This window comes from Rousettus aegyptiacus, unplaced genomic scaffold (genome assembly GCF_014176215.1).
Source record: "Rousettus aegyptiacus isolate mRouAeg1 unplaced genomic scaffold, mRouAeg1.p scaffold_m13_p_6, whole genome shotgun sequence".
NCBI classification, from domain to species: domain Eukaryota; kingdom Metazoa; phylum Chordata; class Mammalia; order Chiroptera; family Pteropodidae; genus Rousettus; species Rousettus aegyptiacus.
The window spans coordinates 79,219,573-79,241,482 of NW_023416309.1; the positions used below are offsets into that span (position 1 = coordinate 79,219,573).

The window sequence follows — 21,910 nt, forward strand, 5'->3', positions numbered from 1 at the left end:
GGAATTAGACAGGGTTCTCCTGGCTGAACTCGCAGCCCGGTGATAGAGCCAGATACACTCAGGGAATGCCAGGTGCTGTTAACTCCTGGGAAGAAAAATAGGGCAGGATTTTGGATGGGGGTGATGGGGAGGTGTCAGTGGTCAAGACAGGTAGCTCTGAGGAACTGACATGGAGCAGAAATCTAAATAAAATTTTGGGAGCAATTGGTAGGGGAGGAACTCTACCTGTCAGCGGCGGAGCAGCCACCATCCCCTGAAAGGTTAGGAAGTAAGAAAGTTGGGTGTTCTTGTCTCTGCTCGGCCTGCGGCCAGCCCCTCACCGCCCCGGGCTCCCTCTCTTTCTAGAGCACTGACCCTCCTCGAGAGCGTGCGTGTATGTGTCACCTCCTCAGTGCTCAGCCCCCGCCCCCCTTTCCACTTAACGCCCCCAAGCCCCTTGAGCGCGCACAGGCGGCCACCCCCTACCGCGGGAGGAACGCCGAGCCGTGGCCGCCGGGAAACGTAAAGTTTGTGCCGCTCAAAGTGACGCAAAAATTCTTAAAGAGCTCTTTGGCGGCGGATATCTAGAGATCAGACCATGTGAGGGGCCGAGAGTACAAATACCGGCGCTCGGGCGCAGCTCCCGCACAGGCAGCGGCCGCCCCGGGTGCCTCGAGGGCGGGAGGGTCGCCCCGCCTCCGCGAGCCCCGGGACCAGCCTCCCCACGGACTCCCGGCAGGTGCGTCCGCTTTCATTCTTGCTTCTAATCCGCACTTCTTTCCAGAACTTCGTCCCTCTCTGTCTCCCAGGCACTGGCGAGGGCGTGTGCGCGTCTGGCTCTGCGGCTGCGGTTTCGGGAAGAGCGAGTGTGGACCGCAGTGGGGCCGGAGGGAAAGGTGACCGCGGAGTGGACGAGCGGGCTCTGGAAAGCTCCTTTGTCTGTTGCATGCATGGGCTTTGTGGTGTCCCGAGTACCAGAGGAAGACCCTGTAAAGACGGTCTTAAGCAAAGAGCTGTCCTGCGCTTTGGGAAAAAGTTGCTTCGGCTTCATAGTTTATGTTTAATTGCCGTGGCGTGCAGGTGGCTGTATGCAAAGGCATTTTTCTGCACGGAGGGTTCTGGTTGTCATAAACGCCTAACTATCTAGAGAAATCTATGAATGACACTTAAGTGGCGGCGAGCCTCCAAGTGAGCTTGGGTTACTTTCACTGGCAGAGCCGCCGCACACTCAGCTCACAGGCCATTCAAAATTTATGTGAAGCCCAAACTCCAGCCAGTTGAAGTGTGTGACCATCAGTTGCTTGAAAAATGTGTACAAATTTGTTATTTGAAAGAGCTCTCTGGAGCTAAAGAACACTACGGAGCATATTCCCTTTTGCACTGGGTCTTTTGCATAATGAATTTCGTTTTCAGTTGGGGTTCTAAGAATTTGAGAGGGGTAGAACTCCTGAGTCAGAAATAACAAAGGCTTGTGTGTATGTGTTTTTATGATCAATTTTGTCCAGAAAAAAAAAATGAACCAGGTCAATGGATTATTTATGACCCTGCTAGCACTCCTTGTAAGAGGAGATCAAATGTTTAATGTGTTTTGCCTTCAGTTACATAGTAAAAATGTCTAAGAAAGCAACATTGGACTTTGTTTTATGAAATGGAGGGGCATTGTGGGCAGCATTACCGGTTGTGTTTCTAGGAGTGGAGTTAAAAACACAGCTTTGAGTCTTTGTCCTATACTTGTTTTTGTGTGGAGCCGCTGATGCCCAAAGGTTCAAGTTTTCTTACCACAGACTGGGTGGCTGCTTCCAGCATGGGTAAGAAGCAGGTTCTTATGAAGCTTGTGCAAACTGAGCAAGCCATTTGGGGCAAGAATAAGAGCCTGAATAAGAGCAGACTGAGACTGCCTCACAATTAATTAAAAGTCTCCACAAGAGTCTGGCAATCCATCTAGGACACTTTAGAGGCAATTCCAATAAAGATATTCAAACCCATTTATTTCAGTCTCCTTGCTTAAGAAATACATGTAGTAGGAGTAGGGGGTAGGGCGGGAGTGGAGATGGAATAACATTGAAGTTTTAATGGAATCAGCAAGACCTCAGAAATTCCTGTTTGGGGATTTTTAGAATTGTCTGAGCATTTTGATGAAAGTCAGAGGGGCATGACAAAGAGTTTCACCAATGAGTGTGATGATAGTGGAATAAAGTACTGGGCTGGAAGGGGTTGTCTCAGACAGAAGGCTTGCAAAAACCTTGGATGACACCCTTCAAAGAGGAGCATGGGTGATTCCAGAAATTTAGCCAGTAAGTGGCAGTTTCTTTTCCTTCATACTCGTTGAACGGCGTAGGTTGAGAAAACAAAGGCAGAGCTGCCTGAAGAAGTTTAATTGTAATTTGGCTTAATGAATCAACAGGATATGGTCATGACTTAACTTTTTTAAATCAAGATGCCTGGATGGCCAGAGGAAAAATTATGCAGTCATTTTTCTGTCAGTTTGAGAAAGTACTTTGGACCTTAGTTATTCCATCACAGATCAGCTCCTCTGGGTCTCATGGTCCTCAGTCTAAGTGAGGGAGAGCAGGGGGTCCCACACAATATGATGTCCAAGTCCTCTCAGACTCATTCTGTGACTGTGACCTTAACTTTTTTGCTTTAAGCAAACACAAGTTGAAATGATGGGGCAAAATGTCTGTGAGTCAGGACTTTCTACCCAGATGTTGCTGTCAAACCAGGGTCCTCTGGAGACTTCTTGGATTTCACTATAAGGTGGAGCCTTTGCAGACTCTGACACATGCAAGTCGAGTCGTGCACCTCAGCCACTTCTAACCAATGGCCCGAGTTCCCAACTCACCAGGTCCCCTTTGCAACCTGCCCAGAACGTGGTGCGGTAGAAATGGTTTCCAGGCAGTACAGATTTGGGCTGTGTGGTTTTCTTCCCAGTTACTGAACGGTTGCCAGTTGTCTGCACACCCTTGAGGTTTGTGCATGGAACAGGCTGGCGTGTGGAGTCAAAGGTCTGATAAAAAGCCTCGTTTCTCCATTCCTGGGGCAAGTGATGCTGACTCACCCTGTTTCTGTGGGTTTTGGCACTGCTGCCCCAACCCTGGACCAAGGTTATGTGTCACTTTCTGGGTTTAATTGGACAAAATAGCACGCTAAGGAAAAAAAAAAACTGTTATCTGTCTAGGAAAGACCCAGGTGGAACACAGGTAAAACTAGCCTTTAAAAGAAACCTGGCATAAGTGATGTTCCGTGGGCAGAGGGGTGAACTGCTTTTCTAGGGTGGGCTCGAGACCCGCCCCCCCCCACACGCACATTGGCCAACACAGACCCCTTATTTCTAGGTGGAGCTCATCATTGTACTGACTTGGGTCCACCTTCAGAAGTGGTCTCTGAGTAATGTCTCTGTGAAGGGGGCATTCCCTCCAACCTAGCTTTTGTCAGCTCTCAGTGACTGGGAAGATGAATGCTCATTTATTGAATATCAACAACACGTTTTTAAACCAAGTGAGTGTTTTCTCAGCCCTGTGTCTAATGGGGTGACAGAATGAGTAGAGACAAGGTGATTGTGACTGCATTATTTTCTTATTTCCCTTGGCTCTCTCGGAAACTGACAACAGCTCCCTTGCTGCCACCCTAGGCTTGTAAAAAGCCAGGGCCAAATAGCCCTCCATTAACCTCAGAAACCCCTGGACTGAAGAGCCAAGAGATGAACCCCAGTGACATGGATGTGGAGGTGATGTCCCAGGGTTAGCTCAGTGACCAGGGTCCCCAGGCACTGACAAGTGGCAGATGGCATGAAGAAGGTCTCCTGGGATCCGAGGTCCGGATCTTTGTATAATCATTTGAGGTAGGGAGGAAAGAGGTGAGAGGGAGGTTGTGACAAAGCCAAGTGGCAGATCTGGGAGAGCCGGTTGTGTGCTGTGGGAGAATCCGGAGCTGGAGGCTGGTAGGCAGGCTCTGTGGGAAGGAGCAAGCCAGTGGGCCTTCACCTTCTTGTGTTTTTGTGTTGTCTTCTGGGCATATTCAAGGAAAAAGACATTCTTTTTCCTTTGTTACTGAGCTGCTGAATGAAAATAGAATAAATCTAATCTTTTCCTTTAATTGAGGGGCTCCGGAGACTAGGGAGAGGCAGAGTTGAAAGGGATCACCTCTGAGTCCTCCATGGCTTGCTCAAGCTCGCTCACAGCCTGTAAGGACACAGCCAGGCCTGGAACCTGAGTCTCCCGCACTCAGTTCTTTTCTCTCCCCTGGGTGTGTTGTTTTTAAATGCTAATCTAGTTAGCTGGCTCTTTCCCTGGTCTCAGAGGAAGAGAGCTTGGGCTGGGAGGAAAGGGGAGGGAAGGGATTGAGGGCCGGGAGAAGATATGCTATTCTGGGTGCACCACCAGCTGCAGGGAGGTTTGACTGACTGGAAGTTTCCCAGCTCCTCTGAGAGGTAGAATTATTTTTCTCACCCCAAATTTTTATTTCGAAAAATTTCAACCAAAAATGCAGAGAAATGGTCCAGGGAAATCTCACCCAGATCACCAGTTGTTAACATTTTGACATATTTGTGCATGTACTCTCTCTCTAATTATACATATATATAATTTCTGCATATATTTTATATATATATATAATTTGATACATTGTATATAACATTTGACATTATCAATGTAATAATTATACAATTTATATACATATATAATTGTGTTGAACCTTTGAGAATTTGCAGATATCCAAGTACTTCCCCCTAAATACTTCAGCCCATGTCTCCTAAGAACAAGGATATTCTCCTACAGAACCCCATTATTATCACATTTGAGAAACTTCACATCGACAAAATATTATTATCAAATATATAGCCCATAAATTTCCCCCACTATTTCAAAGATGTCCTTTTTAGCTTCCAGGTTACTTTTTGAGACCAGAAACTCCTAGGGACTGGAAACTATCTCTCACATCTGGAAACTAGATCTAATGATCTGTGTCATGATGAACTGATTTTTTTATGAATGTCCCCAAACTGTGTGTGTGACTCCTTGTTAAACATATTCCAGAACTTTCTGACTTGAAAGTAGAGGCAGGCAGCTTCAATTCAAGTGACACCCAGATCGCAAACCTCTGGTGGCTGAAGAGTTGGCCACACCCGGCCTTCAGGCCCCCCTCCACTCTGCTACCTGACCCCATCTCTCTCCCCTCTCCGTTCTCCCCCCATTTTGTTCTCTCACCCAGAGAAATGGGCCCAGTTCCCCCGCCCCTCATCTTCACATTCACGATTCACGATTCGCGTGGTATTTAATTCCACCTCAAATGCTTTTCTCCTCCCCTTCTCTCCCCACCTTGCTCAGCTGCCACAAGTAACTCCACTCTCCTGTCATTATTACACTTTCCCTGGGGCTGGTTGTCTTCTCTTTCCTCCCTCCTCCCCCTCTCGGCTCCCTTTATGGGTCTAATCATGTCTGTTTCACACAAAATTTGTCTTAGTAATATTCCTATGACTGAGGAAAAAGTGTTTGGAAATGCTCTCAAGTTTTTATTATCTCGATTTCCATTTATTGCATAAACTGCATTATAACAACAATAAAGGAGTGTTTAGAAAGTGTGACGTGCCGAATGCTGCTTAATCTAACATCACTCGTTTGAGTTTCCCAAGTGTCTTTCCTGCCTTGTCCACGTTATAACATATAACAGCAACAGAGCGAAAGCAGTTTTGTTTTCTGCAAGAAGTAAGTTGTGGAGTTAAGTATAACAAGGAATTCGTGTCATCAACTTCTGAAGCACTGTAAAGGTGCCTAAAAGACCCCTGCGTGGAATCTATTCAAGAATGTCTCTACTTCCTTGTTCTTCTGTCCAATTTAGTTTTCCTCAAGAGCCAGAAAGAGTGTTAAAATAAATAAATAACTTCTGATCAGTTTCATTGTCATTGTCATTCCCAATCCCACCCCCTTTCGTAGTACTTAACAATGCTCCGTTTTACAGCTCGCATTTTAGATGTTTTAGAATTTTTACGGTTAAACTAGGATTCTGTAAACCAGCTTAGGAGACTAACTAGTGTTTACAACATTTATTTCTATGGGTAGAAAATATATTCCAAGTTCCTTCCAAACAAACGACTCACAAATGAACATTTGGAACTTAGGCCATCGACGGTTGTGCCTGCCGGTATTTGTTTCTAAGTCTAAAAAGCACAACTTTAATACGCTCTTTTTTAATCCAAGATATGTCAATCTTTTCCAGTCTATAGTCCATTACAATTATTGTTGGTGACAGTTCTCCATCCTCCCTTAGGATGCATGGCAGATCTTCCTGATCGGTGAGAGCAGAAGGGGCAGGGCCCCTGGGAATGGCACTCCGGGGAAGAGGAGTGTCTCCCCTGAGGCTCAAGCCCTGCCAGCGTGGCCTCTGAAGTTTCCCAGGCCCTGTGCCCAGAAACCCGAAACAGACCCTCCGTACTGGGAGCTGTGCAGTGCACATACCGGTTAGCAAGTATTGAACACAGGGATGTATAAACCGTGGCTCCTGCTTCCAGGGGAATGCAAAACCAGTGTGTGTAAAAAGTAACTAATGAGACCCGAAAATCAATGATGAATGATGGAGTAGAGAGAGATCATCTTGGGCTGGGGTGGCGAGAGGAAGCTTCATGGAGGGGTGTGGATAGAAACTTAAGCCGGAGCTCAGAGGATGCAGGGTAATTAGAGGGAGCAAAGGGGCAAGGCAGGGATGCACTGGGCATGCTCAGCGGACCACCTGCCCCTGATAACCTGGGTGCTTGTTAAAGTTCAGCACTGACATGGATCCCTTGAATTAGAATCTCTGGGAGAGCAGCCCAGGAATCTGCTGTTTACAAGTTTCCCAGTGACTCCATGCATGGATCAGAGAGGGCTCATGGAAGGAGATGGAGGCCCCAGCTTCCAGCTCAAGCTGCCCACTCCTTGTGTGCTAGACTATGAATCCCTTAGCCTTGTGGGCCTCAGTTTCCCTTAGTTGGTAAGAAGGAGAAAAGCAGAATGGGTTGCATATATGTGGGAGCATAGTGGCCATCAACTCATTGTCATTTACTGAAGCTTTCCATGTGCTTGACCCTGAGTTAAGTACTTATATTTTTATTTAATTCCCACAACAGCCTTTTGGAAGCAGGGAATTTTAATGATCTGTTTTATATATTTTATAAATAGAAGCTCAGAGAGGTTAAGCAACCTGCCCAAAGTCACATAGTAAGTGGTGGATCTGAGGTTCCAGCACAGATCTCGAGACGGGAAAGCTGTGAGTTGTGGATATATAGGAACTATTAAGGGATGCCTCAAGGAGGTAGTTAGTCTAGGGCTTAGCTGTACCTCTTCACTAAAGGAGGACTGTTCATGCCTGTTAAGGCCAAATTAATTTCTTTTTATTAAAGGCAAAATGAGTAATCCATTGTACTTTTGGGCAGCCTCTAGACTGATCTCAACCTCATGGCAAATGACTAATCCTCTAGATTTTACTTTCCCAGGCACAGAAAGTTCTGGACAGAGACCCTTTTCCTTTCTCATGGTAGCTAGCCCATAGGCCCTGAGGATTTTTGCCTACTTAATTCCTCTCCAAAAAATTAAACTGCCTGACTCTCTCATACAAGGAAGTCTTTGGATAATGAGATGGCTGGGATAGTACACTTCTACTCCTTAGGTCCAAAAAACAAGCAGATTTTCTCCACTCTCGTCATTCATATCATGAAGTCTCTATTTTGTTTGAAAGGTGACCCAGGAATCCCTGTCCTGTGCCTCACAACATGTGACACTCACAGTCATAGAACAGCCCCTTCAACAGATAGAAATACGAACCGCCTTCTTACACTGTGGAGCTTGTGAGCCAGAATCAACCAAAATGCAGGGCCCTGTGACAGAAGCTGTGCCATAACAACAAAAGGAAGACTTTTAAAACCTGAGGGCAATTTGGAGCTAGAAATGTGAGGTATTAAACATGCTGCACCAAGTCAGCAGACACCTCAGCTTACAGCAGGAGGTGCAACGGCCCTAAAGGTAGCACCAGCTTTTCCTACCAGTCAGATTTTGGCCTTGTACCGTGAACGCCATGAAGGCAGGACTGTGCCTGCTTTGTCTCCAAGAACCTAGCGCATAGTAGGTATACGGCATATCACTGCTGAATGAGGGTTGGCCCGTGGTGGAGGGCCAACTCTGTTAGTTGTGCCAGAGATCCGTGATTCCTATTATCCTTGATAGGTGTCTTAGGACCTTTAGACTCACTCTGAATAGAGGATGCAAATTGCTACTTAGCTATATGACCTGTAATTAATCTTATCTCAGTGGTAAACCCATAATCCATGCTGGGTTTTCTTTAGTTTGGTTTTTGAAATGGAAATCAAGTGTCCTGAGAAATGAATTTGCTTTGATCTCTACACGTGAAGTCAAAGTACAACATTTCTATAGTGTTTCTGCTTAGAAGGTGCTGATGAGTGACAAACAGACATGTAAGGACACGGGCATTTCCAAAGGCCTGGGTGGTTTCATGACTAATCACTGTAACTGTAATTACATGCTTGTTCAGATACTGGTTTCCCTGGCTACAGAGATAGGGATGTGGTAAGAATGGAGATTGGATCAGAAGTTTAGTTAGAAACAATTCTTTTTACTAGGGGGGAGATGAGGTGAATTAGCCCACCAACCTGTCTGAGAGGAAGCAGAAGTGTGAACAGGGAGCCGACTGTCAGCCCATCATCTTCACCACTGTGCTGCTTCTTGTGCATGGTGATGTGGGAGATGAAGCTCCTGCGTGTCAAGCTGTGGTCCCACTGAGGAGCTGGGTTTTATGTGGCATCACCCATGGCCTGTCCCTGGACAGCCCGGGACAACGGCATACATTCAAGGTGCTACTGACGGCTTCCAGGGCTTTTTCTGGCCGTGGAGAAACTCAAAGCATGCCTAGAAGCGGTCCTAGCTATAATATTGATCTCTTTTGCAATATCTCTATCCGGCAGGGTAAAAATATCTTTTAAAAAAGAAAGCTTCCATGAGACCATTCTTTGAAGCCAACCTTCTTAACAACTCTTACCTCTGTATACCTCTGTATACCTGGGCCAGCTTGCTCTCAATCATTGTTATCCTCTGGTCTCAGTAGAAAAAGCTGGTCGGTGCTGTGTAGAATCAGAAAAGGGGGAAAAGGAATCTGGGTCCACAGGCAGCATCCCACATACAGAAAGGGGCCGAGGCCAGGCCATCTGCTCTTCGCTGATCCAATTAGTACCTGGGAGGGGTTTTCTTCTCAGATGGAGATGCCAAGGAATGAGTTGAAAAGCAGACATGCTTCTCTACCAGTTTGGTGGCTTCAAGTGGCTATCACTTATCTGTTTGCATGCCAGGCTCTATGATCAGGCGCAGGAGCACAGTCGGAGAACCCCAGAAAGCAGAGCTGGATAGAGGGAGACCAATTTCTAGGGAGAAGCAACCCAAGGCTGTGAGTCGGGTTGAGGAACACTCTTCACAGCTTTCCTTATGACTTGGGCCGTTTCGGCCTGTTGATAAAATAATAAGAAGAAAAAATGTGTCGGGGTATTTCAGGAAACGAGACCTTTGTAATTCTCAGAACGAAAGTAGACGATAGTGTATTACTCTTCTAGAAGCTACTCATGACAGTTGCCAAGAAATCAAGATCAGATGCCTTGGGGACTGAACCTCTGAGGACCCTGAAGAACCCACATTGTCCCCTAAAATTCACCAACACACTTTTTCCAACTTCCTTGAAGAGTGCCCCAAGGGAGAAAGTTAATGAAATCTAGAACAAATCACTCGACTCCTGTGGCAGGGTGACAAGTTACTAGCATGGCTAACCGTTTCTTGCCCCTACCAACGTTTCCCTTTCATAGCCAGCGGTGGACATGCCAGAGAGAGGGTGGGCGATACATTTGCTCTTGAGCTTCAATTTAAATGAGAGAAAAGTTGCAGTCTTGAAGCTAGGAAGAAGTTCCTACAGAAAATCTTGGGTAAAATTTTGAGGATGGAGAAAGGAAGATCAAGGCAGAGGACCTCAGCCTCGGGTAGGCTCCGTAAGTTGGGCGCCATCTGGTTGCACATGGTAAAGCTCTTTATCTCTGCCATCTGGTCTTCCAGTTAGTTCTTCAGTTTTAATGCGGAAAGCGTGTTGTTGATACAGGCCAGAGGGAAGAGCAGAGGCCTTCTTCAAACAACACAGCCAGAGACCACCCCAAGTCCAGGTTTAATCTAGCCGTGAATTTAAATATATTGGCATCATCTCTCCCTCTAAAAAAAAAAAAACCCCAAAACAAACAAACAAACAAAAAGCGAACTTAAAAAAAATTTCTTGGCCTCATAAATGGTTATTTATGGTAGATGAGAGGATGTGTGGTTATTTTAAAAGTTCGTCAAGTCTAACTGAGGTCACAAGGAAAGGGGAGCAGGGAGAGGCTGGACAGCAACATAAAGGTGAACAGAATGGGGTTTTATATAGATCACTCAGTCAGAAATTTGTATCCTTCTATGAGTGGTGTTTGCATCCCAGAGCCTGGGATAGGGTCAAGGAGGGAGACCAAACGGCTGCTAGATATGCTAGATAAAAGAGAATTCAGGATTCCTACCCCACCTACACACACACACACACACACACACACACACACACACACACACACACACACTGGCTCCATAGAGTTGGTTTCTCTCTTGCTGCTGTAATATTTCTGGCAACAATCAATCCCTTAAAAAATTTTTATTTTCTAGTTTATAGAAAAAAAAGAACCCAACGAACATAAAACTCCGATTACTTGTGTCCCTTGGTGTTCATGTCTAATCCTTGCCAATATTTATGTACATAGTCACCATGGGACCCTACTGCTTTGTGTTTTAATTTTTCACTCATTATGTTTTTGTTTTCACATTTCCACGTGTGCATAGTTAAGTTATAGTCATCGAAGGCCCCAAGTAGGTAGGATGCATACACTGCCATTTTTATTAGCCACCAATTCCTGGCTGTCCTCCGACTGTTGGAGTTGTAAGATTAGGATCAGACCTTTGCAAGTATAAATAGTGGTGGCAGATGCCTTTTCCTAGAAAGATATGTGATCTGAATTAAGCAGAAACATCCTTCAACTCCCAGACTGTTGCAGGAGTTAGAAATGTTCAGGCCCAGAAGAAATGAAGTTAGCTGGAAGGGTTTGGCTGCTCATTACTTTATAACAGGCCATAGGTTTAAAGTCCAAAAGGACTCAGATTGCTACCCCATGTTTGACGTCTCGGACCTCACTACAGAGGAGAGTAAGCTGCGCTGCCGAGCTGAGCTGACGTCCCTGCACCCTGGCCCACAGCAGGGATAGGAAGGCTCAGCGGCCCGGGCGGGGCCAGCTCTCCTTACCACGGCATGTGGGGACAGAGACACTAGCCACGCTGGCATCTGCCACCTCCGTGCTCTTTCCCTGGCTCCTCCAACTTGAATGAGAGGTGACTCCACCTGCCCACTGTTGCTGGGGAGTGGGAAGAAGAACGAATGGTGAACAGCAGTGTAAGGCCCAGGTGGACTTGCAGAGGTGTGATGGGACACAGAAAGGGGAAGCACAGATGGACTGGACGCAGCTGGATGCAGCTGGAAGCTGCCCAAAGGCTGCTAAGAGCTGTGCTACGGGGAGAATGAAAATGTCCATAGTTAAGGAGCTCAGGGTGTCTCACAAAGGGTGGCCTTTTCACCTCTATCCTGTACTTTTTTCTTTCTAAGTCATATTGATAGTGTACATGAAATATATTTTGAGCATTCAGCTTAAATGATGGAGCGCTCTGTCCTTATCTACCCAAATATCTAAACTACCTCTTTATTTTTATTCTTTTCCCAGCACAGCATCCGAGACAGAGTAACTACTCTGTGAAGCTTTGTTGAAGCGAGCCTCCTTCTTACATTCTTCTGAATTACTGGTAAACTCCAGCATGAGATTCCAGTCCTTCAAAGTGAAGTCCATATTTTGTTCTTAAATAGAGCCTGCGCAGGACCTTGGCAATTTACTGTCTACTTTCGATTGTTTTGTTTTGTTTTTGCCTTTTCAGATTACTTGATTGTTGTTTGATACCTTATAAAGGTTGAAGAATATAGTTGATTTTATTCACTGCCATGTAGCAAATAGGTGTCTCACATTTAACAGATGCATTTATAATCCCATTAGATAGTGTAGTTTAAGACATGTGATGAGTTAATACCCAAGACAAGTAATACGCCTAATTCCATTCTCCTTTCTCCATGTATCTTTCTGACAGAGCTCTCAATCCCATTGATAAAAGCTCTGAGGACATCTACAGATCCCACACTACACTAAGAATTCAGTTCAGGTCCTCGACAGATGGGCATCTGTGTCATCTACTAGTGTCATATAACGAGCAAGATGGAGACCACACCTTTAAAGTCCCAGAAGGACCTGTCAGCGTGTAAGGATGGAGATGATTGTCAGGAGAATGGAATACTGCAGAAGGGTGTCCCCACCCCTGGGGATAAAACGGAGTCTGGCCAAATCTCCAATGGGTACTCAGCGGTTCCAAGCCCCAGTGCAGGTGACGGCACTGAACACTCCATCCCGGCCGCCACCACAGCCCTAGTGGCTGAGATTCATCAGGGGGAACGGGAGACCTGGGGCAAGAAGGTGGATTTCCTCCTGTCAGTCATTGGCTACGCCGTGGACCTGGGCAACATCTGGCGCTTTCCCTACATCTGTTACCAGAATGGAGGGGGTCAGTATCATGGGCCACCAGCAGAAGCGCTGACCCAGGGGTGGTCTGTAGAGCCTCTGGGGAGGTCAGAGGATAAATCGTGTCTTTTCTGTCTTAACTGATATGAGTCTGGGAATGTGATTGCTTAAACTGTGAAGCTTATCTAAAAGATAAACCTCTGGTAAGCAAACACTCTAAGTCAGTATGTCTGAGGCTCTCTGGGTTCTGAAGTTGGATGACATCTCCCAAACCTGACCCCGGCAGGTTTTCAACATCATTAGTGCTCCATTTGCTAAAGAGCCCCCTCCGCATCCCTGCATTTTCTAGGTTCCACTCTGCGCCCTTCGAGGGTCGCCCGGCAGCACTGTGCTGTGCTCTGTGCTCTTTCATTCCTCCCGTCAGGCTCTGCTCAGAAGACGCCAGAGAGGGTAGATTGGTGTACGGAAAGACTGGGAAGTAGCTTCAGCGTCCCAGATCCTCCCGGGCCTTTGGACCTGGGTGAGGTCAGAGAAAGGTGTCAGCTCAGGTCCAGAGTCTCAAGTCACAATGTGGGCATGATCCAGAGCTGAACCCAGCCACGGCATGATATGGGTGCCACCCCCAAACCATGCATGGCCGTGCCTTATATCTCTTACAAGAGCATAAGAGTTTTGAGGCCAGAGTCTATTTCTTGTTCCTCTTTCTGCTCCCAGTGCCTCAAAGGCAGTTGTAGATTATGAAAAATAGTAGCTGCATGTAGGCATGAATATGAGAGCCCTAGAGAGTAGAGCAGGAGAGAGGAGCGAGTAGGTATGGGGCCTCTGTGCCGACACTGGACTTGCCATCAGAATAGGAAAAGGAGAGATGGAAGTCAGATCAGTCAATATATATTTTGACAGGATCTCTGGCAACATATTTGGGAAGGTAGCTAAAATAAGGTTTGGGAGATAATTAATTTGTGTCCCCCTCATGTCTTCCATTACTTGACACAGGGTTGCCTGGATTTGATGCTCTTAAGGGCCATGGTCCATGCAGCTGCAAAGGCAGTTCTGGTTCGGGGGTGGGAGTTGAGTTGGGGAAGCTCAGTGCTCCCCACCTGGAAGGAGAGGAGGTTGGAATGACCTTATCTCCAGCTTGAGAGGACTCACCTTTAGCATTACGTAAGAGGCTGAGTCCCCTATGCCATTTCCCCTACACTCATTCTCTACTGTAAAGCCAGGCAAGCAAACCTTTTGGACAAATGCCACCATGAGAACACAAAGTAGTTCTTACTCTCAATCCAGATGTTCCCAAAGTGATTATAAGTCAGGTGAGACCTTTCTGAGCCACACTGACTTCAGGTTTCTAGGTTTAAAGCACTTTATGGGAGGGAAAGTTATCAGAGATAATCACAGCTGGCCCATCCTTTGGGCTAAAACTCAGGCTGTCAGTAAGCAGTCCCTAACTTGGTATTTCCAAATTCTGCCTCAGCCACGAAAGCCAGGAGACACAAGCATCACCAGAGATGCAGCAGCTTCATCATTTCTTGGTCCGTGACAAACTACCCCTTTAAGCCACACCTGCAAAGGTGGCTCAGGGAAAGCATTTTGGCTCAGTAGAATTATGGAAATATAGCCAAATATTAGTAATCAAGTGTCTGGAGCCAGGGATAATATAGATTTACAAGGATGCTAATTCAGTGACTCATAGATTATTATAGCTGTTGTACAGGTTGTCACAGGAGACCTGTCATAGGAGAGGGTCCCAGATTCTAGCCCATGTACTGGTTGTATCAGAATCACCTGGGGAGCTTAAAAACATTTGTGTTATACCCGTACCTGGAGCTTCTGCTTCAAGAGATCATAAGCTCACCAGGGATTATGATGCATGGCTGGGTTTGGGAACCTGAGCTCTCCTCAACCCTGTCATTTTATAGGGGAGGAAATACTCAGAGGAGAGAAGTAGCCAGTAGCCCAGGGTCCTCCAGGCAGTTAGAGGTGGAACTGGTCCCAGTGCCCATTCTGTTGATTCCCCAATTCAGCCTTCTTTCCATTTCCTCTCTGTCTCCTCCAAAACTTCTCTTATGCTGTGGAACTATGTCTGCTGCTGCTTCTGACAAAGCGCCAAGACCAAGGGAGGGCAGCGTGTGGCCACTCGGCACAGGGGCCTTCGCGATGCTTGAGCATTTAATGGTTCTGTGATTCTCGGCGTGACCTTCAGTGTCCAGATCACTTGGGCTATCTTGAGGCAGATGTGGACAGGGAGTGAAATTGTCTTTCATCTGTCACAGGGGCGTTCCTTCTCCCCTACACCATCATGGCCATTTTTGGGGGCGTCCCGCTCTTCTACATGGAGCTTGTGCTGGGCCAATATCACCGAAATGGATGCATTTCGATATGGAGGAAAATCTGCCCTCTTTTCAAAGGTAGCTGAAAGACTTGAGTTGGGGGGGGGGGGAGTGGGGGAGTGGGGTGGGAGGGTTTTCCAAGAAATGGTGATTTCTACAAGTGGATGAGAGCTGGGGACCTTCTTTTGCAATCAGTTAGGCCTCAGGTCACCCTAGGAGATAATTCGGGTATAGTAATTAAGTTTTTGACTGCTCGAGTGGCATGAGATTGTTAAAAGGAAATAATAAATGGCAATTAAAAGGAAACTAAATAGAAAAATTTTAAAGCATTAACAGCAAGTAACTGAAACATAACTTTGCAAATACATATAAGGCATTTACCACATTGTCTCTTTTCTACCATCTCCCCGAGTCTTTGGGGAATGAAATGAATGGGCGGCCCTGACATTCCCACCCCCCGCCCCAACCCCGTAGGGCCCTCCAAGGCCCTGTTTCCCTCTTTCACCTTCGGGCTGCCTTTTACACTCGGCCCCCCTCACCCTGCCTCCCAGGGATTGGTTACGCCATCTGCATCATCGCCTTTTACATTGCCTCCTACTACAACACCATCATGGCCTGGGCGCTCTACTACCTCATCTCCTCCTTCACGGATCAGCTGCCCTGGACCAGCTGCAAGAACTCCTGGAACACTGCCAACTGCACCAACTACTTCTCCGAGGACAACATCACCTGGACACTTCACTCCACGTCCCCCGCAGAGGAATTTTACATGTAAGTGCCTGTAAGTGAGGGGGTGATCTGTTGGGGACAGGCCACTACCCTGGAGTTTGGCTTCTTAGGACAGAGGTTGGGTGGGGAGAGCAGGAGCTGCAGGGGCAGGACTCTTCACCTCTTTCCTGCCAAATTTCTGAGAGAAGCAGCTGTCAGGGTGAGTAGGCGAAGGGCAGGGCCAGCCCAGGCCAGATTTGGAGTTAGGAGACTCCACCTTGAGTGCTCTGTAACCTGGCCCTCTGTGCCACCCCACCCTTTCTGATGTGCCATTCCAGGCGGCTCCAACATGCCCAGAACAATCCCACCTTCAAGTTCCCAAATTATAACCCCCTACTTCAAAACCTCCCTTCTTCCTGGGCCCTCCTCCCAGCCAATGTCATGGAAGCAAAGCCTTCTACCACCTCGGTAGTTTTGAAACTATTCAAATAGTTCCTGATTTTGTGTGTTCACTTCATAAGTAGGATATACCCTTCTCTGGAGTAGGTGGTATTTTTAGTGCTGGAATTTCAGACAATGGCAGCCCAAAGAGAGCTGTTTTGGGATAGGGAAGGGACCCAATTCCCACACAGACAAATCCTCAGGTACCCAAAAGTCTCGTTGGTCATGTTTCCTGGTTGGTCAGGTCCCAGCCAGGGAAGGAAAGACCTGGCTGTCGGCCTTTGGGCTGAGCACTCTTCCCGGGGTCAGTTGCCTGAATGTGCTGCCTTCTCCTTCAGGACAGGCAGAGCCGATCCCAGCTCTTCCTGAAGGCTGGTGACCACTAGACTCTTGCAGCACAATGCCCATTTCTTCTCTTGGCCCGCTCCTGGAGGTATCAAGACGATGCGCTCAGGTCATGGTTCAGGCCGTCTCACGGGCTTGCTTTCCATTTCACTCCAGGCGCCATGTCCTGCAGATCCACCGGTCTAAGGGACTCCAGGACCTGGGGGGCATCAGCTGGCAGCTTGCCCTCTGCATCATGCTGATCTTCACTATTATTTACTTTAGCATCTGGAAAGGCATCAAAACATCTGGCAAGGTAAGGAGGACTCTGGCTGCAGATCCAGGCTGCCAAGGGGCCCCAGAGAATCTCAAACTCAGCACTCGGGGGACATTGTTTCCTTCAACCCCAAACACATCCTGTGGTGCTCACCAAATCTGTTAGAAAATTCTAGAAGTGGGCCAGTCTCAAGAACCATTATATGATTTTTTAAAAAATTTCTTTAACTCGCTGGTAGTAGCACAATGAATAAGAGTGGCAATAATTTATTGAAAATCCATCACAGACCATGTTCAATGCTTTATACACACTGAGTGCTTGATTTTTGCTGCAAGATATTTCCCCCATTTCACAGATGGGGAGTGGGTGTCGGGGTAATTAGTACCAGCAAGCGGTGACTCTGACCCCTGTCTGATCCTAAAGGCTGTGTGATCTTTCTGCCACACAATCCTGTCTCTTAAAATTACAGAAAAGAGAGAGAGAGAGAGAGAGAGAGATCTCCTTTTTTGGAGATTTTCAAGAACAACAAATCGCCAATATCCACATGATGACAACCTGTTTTTTCTTCCTCACAGGTGGTATGGGTGACAGCCACCTTCCCATACATCATCCTTTTGGTCCTGCTGGTGAGGGGGGCTACCCTCCCTGGAGCCTGGAGGGGTGTGCTCTTCTACTTGAAACCCAACTGGCAGAAGCTCCTGGAGACAGGGGTAAGACAGTGAGAAAAACGATGTGCACCTAACTGAGATTTTACTAACTGAAGCCAGTCTTCTAATTAGGATAGTAGAAACAATGGAAATACGGGTTTAATGGCAAGTCCGCAGTGGTATTTTAAACCAAAAATACAAGCATGAAAAGTATAGTTGAGGCCACTGGATTGGTTTATGCCTACATGATAGGAACAGAAATCACATTTGTTTGCACTTGGTATGTGGCCATCCCTGCAATGAGGCTTGAGAGCTGGTTTTTCCTGTCTGCATGTGGCCATGTAGAGGCATGAGGATGCTGCTGCTGGTACCCAGCGTTGGCTGGGGCCTCAGCCCTTGCCCTCATCTCTGCTGTGTTCCAGGTGTGGGTAGATGCTGCTGCTCAGATCTTCTTCTCTCTTGGTCCTGGCTTTGGGGTCCTACTGGCTTTCGCTAGCTACAACAAATTCAACAACAACTGTTACCAGTGAGTATCAAAGGCCCCTCAAGCAAAGCTTAAAAGTGGGGTGAGTGTAAGTCCACTGGTCTGGAGGAAGGCGATCGAACTGATGGTCTCAAACCTGGCTGGGCTCGGGCCATGTTGACATTCGGACCCTCAGAGGTGCCATAGGTTCCTGACCAGTTCACCCATGGTCAGAGCACCCACCAAACCATAGTCTTGCCCAGGTCACTCGGGGCTTGAGAGAAGCCCCAGGTCACCTCCATTTTGTGAGAGTCTCTGTATAAAAAAATTAATTAAGAAATTCCAAAGCAGGTTTATAAAAAATCACAACAGACATTAAATGTTTAGATTTGATTTATTGTCTATAACAACAAAAATTATAGTGTGGTAATTTGTTTATATATAAGTACACAAAAAGTATAATGATTGAACTATTTTGAGCAATAGGAAATGCTATAATTTCTGTGCCAAAAACCTCATTTCAGAAATTTTGACGAATCAGAGAGTATTGCACCAATTATGATGTGAATATCACTCAATGTCTTTAAAGTAAACTTTGTTTTAATGTTCTATCACAGATGGCAATGTCCAGCAATCTAATCATGCTATAAATAAGATAATTACAGAATTAATTTTTTTAAAGAAGGAATTCACAGGCACTTTCAGCAATGTGGCCTTGCATCGAGACACCAGCCGGAAGTTGTGTGATGAGGCCAATCTTCTTTCAAAAGTGTGGCTGTCATAACCCCATTTGCACATAATGTCAAAAGTCTAAATTTGATGACTTCACAAATGTGAGGACAAGGCCTCCTTCTGGCCCTCACTCCAACCCAGGCCCTGCTTCTCAGCAAGCTTGGTTGGAAATGAAGAGAGAGGTCTGTGCCATGCTGGTTCCCAACAGGACCGTCTCTTAGAACCACTCCTGACCTGCTGTCCTCCCCATGCTGTGTGTGGCAGCTTGTGCATCAAGGCTGATCCAACCAGTCTGAGAAGCCAGGTGCCATGAGGGGACCCTGTGAGCTCGGCCTGCTCCCCTTTGCCATGGCTGGAGACAGATGCTCCTTATGCTGGAAATGCTGGAAATGTCTCAGCTCTTTTGATTTTCTACTCCAGAGACGCCCTGGTGACCAGCATGGTGAACTGCATGACGAGCTTCGTTTCAGGATTTGTCATCTTCACAGTGCTCGGGTACATGGCTGAGATGAGAAACGAAGATGTGTCTGAGGTGGCCAAAGATGCGGGTAGGATCCTGGGTTCTGTTTAGGTCTCTTGCTTCCACAGAATTGCTTTGCTGCTCTTTGGATTTTTTTCAATATCTAACTTGAATTATTTCTAAGTGTTTCCTTTAAAATTTTCAAAGGTTTTAGAGGAACTTACTGCCTTGGAGATCTCAACCCTTTCCGTGCGTTCAGGCCATGGTGGGGAGCGGGGACACTTGGCACCCAGCACCACGGCCTTGACTACACTGTGGGCTCCTCCTCTCTTCCCCTCTGTCTCAGGCCCCAGCCTCCTCTTCATCACATATGCAGAAGCCATAGCCAACATGCCAGCGCCCACGTTCTTTGCCATCATCTTCTTCTTGATGTTAATCACACTGGGCTTGGATAGCACAGTAAGTAAAAGGGGGGGGGGGGAGGAATCCGACTCTGGGGTGGAGGAAAAGGAAACTGTACCCATCCCCGCCCCCGATCCGGGCCACCCCAGGCATGTTGGCTGCTCCCTCCAGGTGCTCCTCAGCCCCTCCTCCACTCCACATCTACTATGTTTACTGTCCTCTAGCACATTAGGGAGTCAGTAATGGATAATGAGGGTGAAGCGCCCAGTGCAGGCCAGGGGCTCTGGATACGTAAACTGTTATTATTGTGCACTATCCCTTGACCACACAGTGGCACCTAAAGGCAGGGCAAGGTCATTCTGGTGTCCAGTGCCCCGCTACCCCCATCCAGCTCAGTGCCTTGCACTTATTACTGTGGAATGAGCCTCAGCTTTGAGTTGGGCTTTCTGTTGTAATCAAAGTCTCCCCAGGAGACTTCACAAAAAGAAGTCTTGTCCGTGTGCTATATTTTCTTTCCCTAGTGTCCTTAGAGATGGGTTCTAAATGACAGTGTAAAACAGGGAATTATATTTCCAGTGAAGGCTGGTGAATAAGGGGGACTGGTCATGATTACCTAGACTTGTCACTTGGCAATCTTAACCCCTCCTTCCTGTCCACTGTCCTAGAAGATTTGTTTCAGACCCTCCCCTGTGACAGTTTGTGCATCCCTCTCAGTTTGCAGGCTTGGAGGGGGTGATCACAGCTGTGCTGGATGAATTTCCACACATCTGGTCCAAGCGCCGGGAGTGGTTTGTGCTCGGTGTGGTCGTTACCTGCTTCTTTGGGTCCCTGATCACCCTGACTTTTGTGAGTACCACGACCCTCAACTTTGAGTCAACCTTCTCTCGGGCAACAGAATGCAACAAGAAGCCATTCCTTTCCTTCCATCCCTCATGGTGCCTTGGTTTTGGGGTTGTCACTGCTTAGAAAAAAGATTGTCATCAAGGATAAGAAGAGTCGTTTCTGGTGACATCTGTTTGTAGAATCTGTGCATGCTATCTGGACGCCCTTAGCATTTTATAGTAGATCCAGCTAGATTTTCACCTTCATAGAATATCTAGAGAAAAACTAGAATTTGATTTTCCAGTTTATTTTCAGTCCTTAGGGCTGTTCTCATGAGAATATTTCCCTAATGTCCTCCTCCAAGAATTTGCAATGGTGAAGGAGTCAGACCCTCTCCAGTGCTTTATTGTAGTAGCTGAAGGAAATACTGTAAAATATGCATCAGACAGTACCCACGGCATCTTAGGTTTGTGTCCTCCTGACTCAAGGCAGATTGTGCGGATATGCATCTTCTTGCCATGACCCTAATGGCTGTGGAGCTTCAGTGAGGTGGTGGGGCCCTGAGCAGGACCCAAGGGATTTGTAAGTAAGGAAAGAAGGCAAAACTGTGAGCAACGTGCTCAGTAGGTCTGGTACTGTTGAGTCCCTCAGATTCAGTCTTTAGGGACCGAATCCTTTAAGGACCAAGGTTAAGAACACAGTTGGTGTTCAGTAAATTAAAGGAAATTGGAAATAGATCCAGAGGCCCTTTTGAGTTTGTCTCTTAAAGCTTGGTGGGGAGAGGAAACAAGAAGAGAGTGCTCCATAGGGAGGGATGAAATCTGGCCCACACTGGCAAGGCTCCAGGATACTTCTCTTAGGTCCAAGGTCGACATTTTCCAGACTTTTCCTAAGTTATGAAGGTTCTTTTGGCCCCTGAAGACCCTAAAGAGGAGGCAGTGCTTCAGAGGGCCCTTAACCAGGCTCATGATCTCGTTTCCAGGGAGGGGCCTATGTGGTGAAGCTGATGGAGGAGTTTGCCACGGGGCCCGCGGTGCTCACCGTTGCACTGATAGAAGCAGTTGCTGTATATTGGTTTTATGGTAAGATGCTTCCTTCTGCCAGCCAGGATCTTTTCGACATCAGCCTGTAGCCACCAGAATAGCGGGGGGCTGATTCGTCAAAGAAAGGCAGGGCCATGTGCCAGATGTCACCTCCTGGTGAGTCTGTAAAGTAGGCTCAGCTGAGTGACTGCTTCAGAAACAGGTCATCATCAACTCCACACTCTCTATACCAGATCGCTCATACCCGTGGGAGGGTGTTTTTTTCATTCTGGGTTTAAATGTTTCCCCAGTGGAGAAAAGCTGAAGTGGTTCCCTGTAGCTCATCCACAGTGGATGCTTAAGATCCCCTCTAAGAATTGGACAGAACACAAAGAACTAGTGCACAGTGAATGCATTTGCAGAGTGTACTACTGTCAGAGAGTGGCCCTCAGTTTAAATTTCCCAAGAGCTCCCTCGAGGGCCCTGAGACAAAGCTGAACAGCTTCACTTTTAGGGAAGAGGCGAGAATGTTCCTGTTTGTATTATCTGTCCTGGAAGATCCCCCAGTTCACTTCCTTTGATCCTGGGATGGATTCTGATAAAGGTGAAACCACCAGGAGCAGAGAGAGAGAGAAAGAGTGAGAGCTGACATGGATCCATTGT

The 21,910-nt window shown here is 47.0% G+C and overlaps 1 protein-coding gene across 6 annotated transcripts in view; it reads left to right on the forward strand.

Moving 5' to 3' along the window:
• The first annotated feature begins 457 nt into the window (after positions 1–457).
• The window catches only part of SLC6A4 (solute carrier family 6 member 4), a 36,019-nt gene continuing 14,566 nt past the window's right edge, over positions 458–21,910 (forward strand). For 3 of the 6 annotated variants that reach the window (XM_016138990.2, XM_016138992.2, XM_016138991.2), the window contains exons 1-12: positions 458–718; positions 11,783–11,861; positions 12,198–12,665; positions 14,893–15,027; positions 15,501–15,720; positions 16,600–16,738; positions 17,275–17,409; positions 17,769–17,872; positions 18,962–19,089; positions 19,348–19,460; positions 20,118–20,249; positions 21,208–21,307. In XM_016138990.2, the coding sequence (XP_015994476.2) occupies positions 12,323–12,665; positions 14,893–15,027; positions 15,501–15,720; positions 16,600–16,738; positions 17,275–17,409; positions 17,769–17,872; positions 18,962–19,089; positions 19,348–19,460; positions 20,118–20,249; positions 21,208–21,307 (1,549 nt within the window). In that variant the 5' untranslated portion in view covers positions 458–718; positions 11,783–11,861; positions 12,198–12,322. Of the gene's footprint in view, positions 719–11,782; positions 11,895–12,197; positions 12,666–14,892; positions 15,028–15,500; positions 15,721–16,599; positions 16,739–17,274; positions 17,410–17,768; positions 17,873–18,961; positions 19,090–19,347; positions 19,461–20,117; positions 20,250–21,207; positions 21,308–21,910 lie in introns of all 6 variants that reach the window. The other 3 variants (XM_036222574.1, XM_036222573.1, XM_036222575.1) reach the window with 3 other exon arrangements.